The sequence below is a fragment of the Oncorhynchus tshawytscha genome, linkage group LG31, assembly GCF_018296145.1.
Source record: "Oncorhynchus tshawytscha isolate Ot180627B linkage group LG31, Otsh_v2.0, whole genome shotgun sequence".
NCBI lineage: Eukaryota > Metazoa > Chordata > Actinopteri > Salmoniformes > Salmonidae > Oncorhynchus > Oncorhynchus tshawytscha.
In genome coordinates this window covers 34,301,666-34,306,665 of record NC_056459.1, presented here as the reverse complement: position 1 = coordinate 34,306,665, position 5,000 = coordinate 34,301,666, and the positions used below count along the sequence as shown (strand labels likewise).

General features: G+C 44.7%; 1 protein-coding gene across 2 annotated transcripts in view; it reads right to left on the bottom strand.

Moving 5' to 3' along the window:
* LOC112229190 (CD276 antigen) overlaps window positions 1-5,000 on the bottom strand; it is a 106,225-nt gene that overhangs the window by 82,179 nt on the left and 19,046 nt on the right. For both annotated transcript variants that reach the window (XM_042310570.1, XM_042310569.1), the window contains exon 3: window positions 1-95. This exon is cut by the window's left edge and continues 184 nt beyond it. In XM_042310570.1, coding sequence (XP_042166504.1) covers window positions 1-95 — 95 coding nt within the window. The remainder of the gene's footprint in view (window positions 96-5,000) is intronic.

The window sequence follows — 5,000 nt, the reverse complement described above, 5'->3', positions numbered from 1 at the left end:
GCGGACCTCTGGTTCTGGGTAACCTTCAGTCTCATAGAGGAAGGTCGTGTAAGAGTGCCGGGCCTGGACTGTGAGGTGAGGCTCTGTGTAGAATGCTAGAGAGAGAGAGAGAGGAGTGGGATAGAGAGAGAGAGAGAGAGAGAGAGAGAGAGAGAGAGAGAGAGAAGAGAGGATAGAGAGAGAGAGAGAGAGGGGATAGAGAGAGAGAGAGAGAGAGAGAGAAGAGTAGGATAGAGAGAGAGAGAGAGAGAGAGAGAGAGAAGAGTAGGATAGAGAGAGAGAGAGAGGAGTGGGATAGAGAGAGAGAGAGAGAGAGAGAGAAGAGTAGGATAGAGAGAGAGAGAGAGAGAGAGAGAGAGTAGGATAGAGAGAGAGAGAGAGAGTGGGATAGAGAGAGAGAGAGAGAGAGAAGAGAGGATAGAGAGAGAGAGAGAGGGATAGAGAGAACAAACAGGCATTACATGAAGGGGGAGACAGGGGACAAAGTAACCATTCATCTGTCAGTCCCCAACTCCAGGTGAGGTGAGGCTCTGTGTATAGACATAGAGAGAGAGAGAGAGAGAGAGGAGTGGAATAGAGAACAGGCAGGCATTACATGACGGGGGAGACAGGGGGACAAAGTAACCATTCATCTGTCAGTCCCCAACTCTATGGGCCAGTTTAACCTTATTGACCCATCTAATTATCAAGAAATGTGTTGACATCTTCTTCCAAATATCCCACAGTAATCACAGATACCGAGGACTAGGACTGTGAAAAACCTAAGTGTGCCCATGAGGTTCTTGATAGTCTTCATTTAGTATGTACTGTTTAACATTCTAAACAGCATTTGTGGAGATGAATGTTTCTTTCCTCTGTACCTGGTTTCAAAACGAAAACATTCACCAGCAAGCTAGGTAGCTAAACAACGAAAGCTGCACAATCCATGGCTCCAAAGCTAGCTGTCTAACTAGCTAGCTACTCTGTAAATTACAGTAATTGAAAAAAACAAGTTGAGGAAAACAAAGTTGGTAAAGTAAACATGTCTTATTATGTTCTGAGTCAATTTGTTTCTCTTGGCATGAATGTAAAAGTTATATTTGGCGATCACAAAACAAATGTGTTCTCTGTGATGGAACATTCCGGCAGTGAATCTGGTCCTCTCCATGGTAACCAGATAGCCTTTCGGCTCTATATGCCTTCAAACTACTGTAAAAAAAACTTAAATGATGCCCTGGCCTAAGGAAATATTTGAGGGGCTCTACGCAGCGCCCTTAAACAACTCCCTTAGGTAAGGGTACATTATTATTTAAGATAGATTCCCTTAGGTAAGGGTACATTATTATTTAAGATAGATTCCCTTAGGTAAGGGTACATTATTATTTAAGATAGATTCCCTTAGGTAAGGGTACATTATTATTTAAGATAGATTCCCTTAGGTAAGGGTACATTATTATTTAAGATAGATTCCCTTAGGTAAGGGTACATTATTATTTAAGATAGATTCCCTTAGGTAAGGGTACATTATTATTTAAGATAGATTCCCTTATGTAAGGGACAAGTATTCCTTAAGGGATGATGTTTTATGCAACTGGGCCCTGGGTTTACCTTAAGGAATAATTACCCCTTACCTAAGGGAATTTAACACTAAGCAGTATGTTAATTTAACACTGAAAAGTGTGGACCTGCATAGACACTGGACCAGTGTTAAACTTAACACTCTCAATGTTAGAATTTTCTGTGTGTGTGTGTGTGTGTGTGCGTGCGTGTGTGTGTGCTATGGTGGAAATTACAAGATTATGTTATAATGCTATTATAGCATCAAATGGTTGCTTTATGTAACAGAACAAGGGGTTGTTAGAACACTCATCTGTGTGTGTTCTACTGAGGATGGGCCTCTGGGAGATTTAACACTGACAGGAGATGTATTTATCTTTTGGGTGATAAAAACCTAAAGAGCATTCCAGAGAACATGAGTTAATGTTTCTGTTCTGTACCGTACCAGGGAGAGATGTACCTGTCACGGTCGTCCTCCTCTTCATCTGAAGAGGAGAGGCGAGAAGGATCGGAGGACTAAAATGCGGACTCGTATGTGTTCATCATGAATTTTTAATTAAAGAAAACACTGAACACTGAAACACACTATACAAAACAATAAACAAATAACGACCGTGAAGCTAATGAGAACTGTGCTGACACAAGCAATCAACATAGACAATCACCCACAAACAAACAGTGAAACCCAGGCTACCTAAGTATGATTCTCAATCAGAGACAACTAATGACACCTGCCTCTGATTGAGAACCATACTAGCCCGAAACATACAAATCCCCAAATCATAGAAAAACAAACATAGACTGCCCACCCCAACTCACGCCCTGACCATACTAAAACAAACATAGACTGCCCACCCCAACTCACGCCCTGACCATACTAAAACAAACATAGACTGCCCACCCCAACTCACGCCCTGACCATACTAAAACAAACATAGACTGCCCACCCCAACTCACGCCCTGACCATACTAAAACAAACATAGACTGCCCACCCCAACTCACGCCCTGACCATACTAAAACAAACATAGACTGCCCACCCCAACTCACGCCCTGACCATACTAAAACAAACATAGACTGCCCACCCCAACTCACGCCCTGACCATACTAAAACAAACATAGACTGCCCACCCCAACTCACGCCCTGACCATACTAAAACAAACATAGACTGCCCACCCCAACTCACGCCCTGACCATACTAAAACAAACATAGACTGCCCACTCCAACTCACGCCCTGACCATACTAAAACAAACATAGACTGCCCACTCCAACTCACGCCCTGACCATACTAAAACAAACATAGACTGCCCACTCCAACTCACGCCCTGACCATACTAAAACAAACATAGACTGCCCACTCCAACTCACGCCCTGACCATACTAAAACAAACATAGACTGCCCACTCCAACTCACGCCCTGACCATACTAAAACAAACATAGACTGCCCACCCCAACTCACGCCCTGACCATACTAAAACAAACATAGACTGCCCACCCCAACTCACGCCCTGACCATACTAAAACAAACATAGACTGCCCACTCCAACTCACGCCCTGACCATACTAAAACAAACATAGACTGCCCACCCCAACTCACGCCCTGACCATACTAAAACAAACATAGACTGCCCACCCCAACTCACGCCCTGACCATACTAAAACAAACATAGACTGCCCACCCCAACTCACGCCCTGACCATACTAAAACAAACATAGACTGCCCACCCCAACTCAGGCCCTGACCATACTAAAACAAACATAGACTGCCCACTCCAACTCACGCCCTGACCATACTAAAACAAACATAGACTGCCCACCCCAACTCACGCCCTGACCATACTAAAACAAACATAGACTGCCCACTCCAACTCACGCCCTGACCATACTAAAACAAACATAGACTGCCCACCCCAACTCACGCCCTGACCATACTAAAACAAACATAGACTGCCCACTCCAACTCACGCCCTGACCATACTAAAACAAACATAGACTGCCCACCCCAACTCACGCCCTGACCATACTAAAACAAACATAGACTGCCCACCCCAACTCACGCCCTGACCATACTAAAACAAACATAGACTGCCCACCCCAACTCACGCCCTGACCATACTAAAACAAACATAGACTGCCCACTCCAACTCACGCCCTGACCATACTAAAACAAACATAGACTGCCCACCCCAACTCACGCCCTGACCATACTAAAACAAACATAGACTGCCCACTCCAACTCACGCCCTGACCATACTAAAACAAACATAGACTGCCCACCCCAACTCACGCCCTGACCATACTAAAACAAACATAGACTGCCCACCCCAACTCACGCCCTGACCATACTAAAACAAACATAGACTGCCCACCCCAACTCACGCCCTGACCATACTAAAACAAACATAGACTGCCCACCCCAACTCACGCCCTGACCATACTAAAACAAACATAGACTGCCCACCCCAACTCACGCCCTGACCATACTAAAACAAACATAGACTGCCCACCCCAACTCACGCCCTGACCATACTAAAACAAACATAGACTGCCCACCCCAACTCACGCCCTGACCATACTAAAACAAACATAGACTGCCCACCCCAACTCACGCCCTGACCATACTAAAACAAACATAGACTGCCCACCCCAACTCACGCCCTGACCATACTAAAACAAACATAGACTGCCCACTCCAACTCAGGCCCTGACCATACTAAAACAAACATAGACTGCCCACTCCAACTCACGCCCTGACCATACTAAAACAAACATAGACTGCCCACCCCAACTCACGCCCTGACCATACTAAAACAAACATAGACTGCCCACCCCAACTCACGCCCTGACCATACTAAAACAAACATAGACTGCCCACCCCAACTCACGCCCTGACCATACTAAAACAAACATAGACTGCCCACCCCAACTCACGCCCTGACCATACTAAAACAAACATAGACTGCCCACCCCAACTCACGCCCTGACCATACTAAAACAAACATAGACTGCCCACCCCAACTCACGCCCTGACCATACTAAAACAAAGACAAAACAAAGGAACTAAGGTCAGAAAGTGACAGACTCTGGTCTCTGGTCTCTACACAATGACAACTGTATTTACAGCAGATACTGTCTACTGTGAATTATAGGTATCTTTCATACAAATCTTAACCTTGTGACCCATTCTGTACATCTGTTGTTCGTCATGTAGGTTGAAAGGGGTGTTTCTTGGCTATAAAATACCTTTGTACTTTTTGTCTCAGGGCTCTCAACGAATTATCTGGGGGTGATTTGTCGACCAGCCATAATTTTCGTAGAACACTTTATATATGTGTGTTGTGTCGACCTGCTCCCTTAAGAGAATAAAGATTTAGTTTAACTATAACTCTGACTTGTGTGATAAGTTTGTCTCTCCTCATTTGATAGTAAAGAAATGAACCACCACAGTGACTGTGTGTGC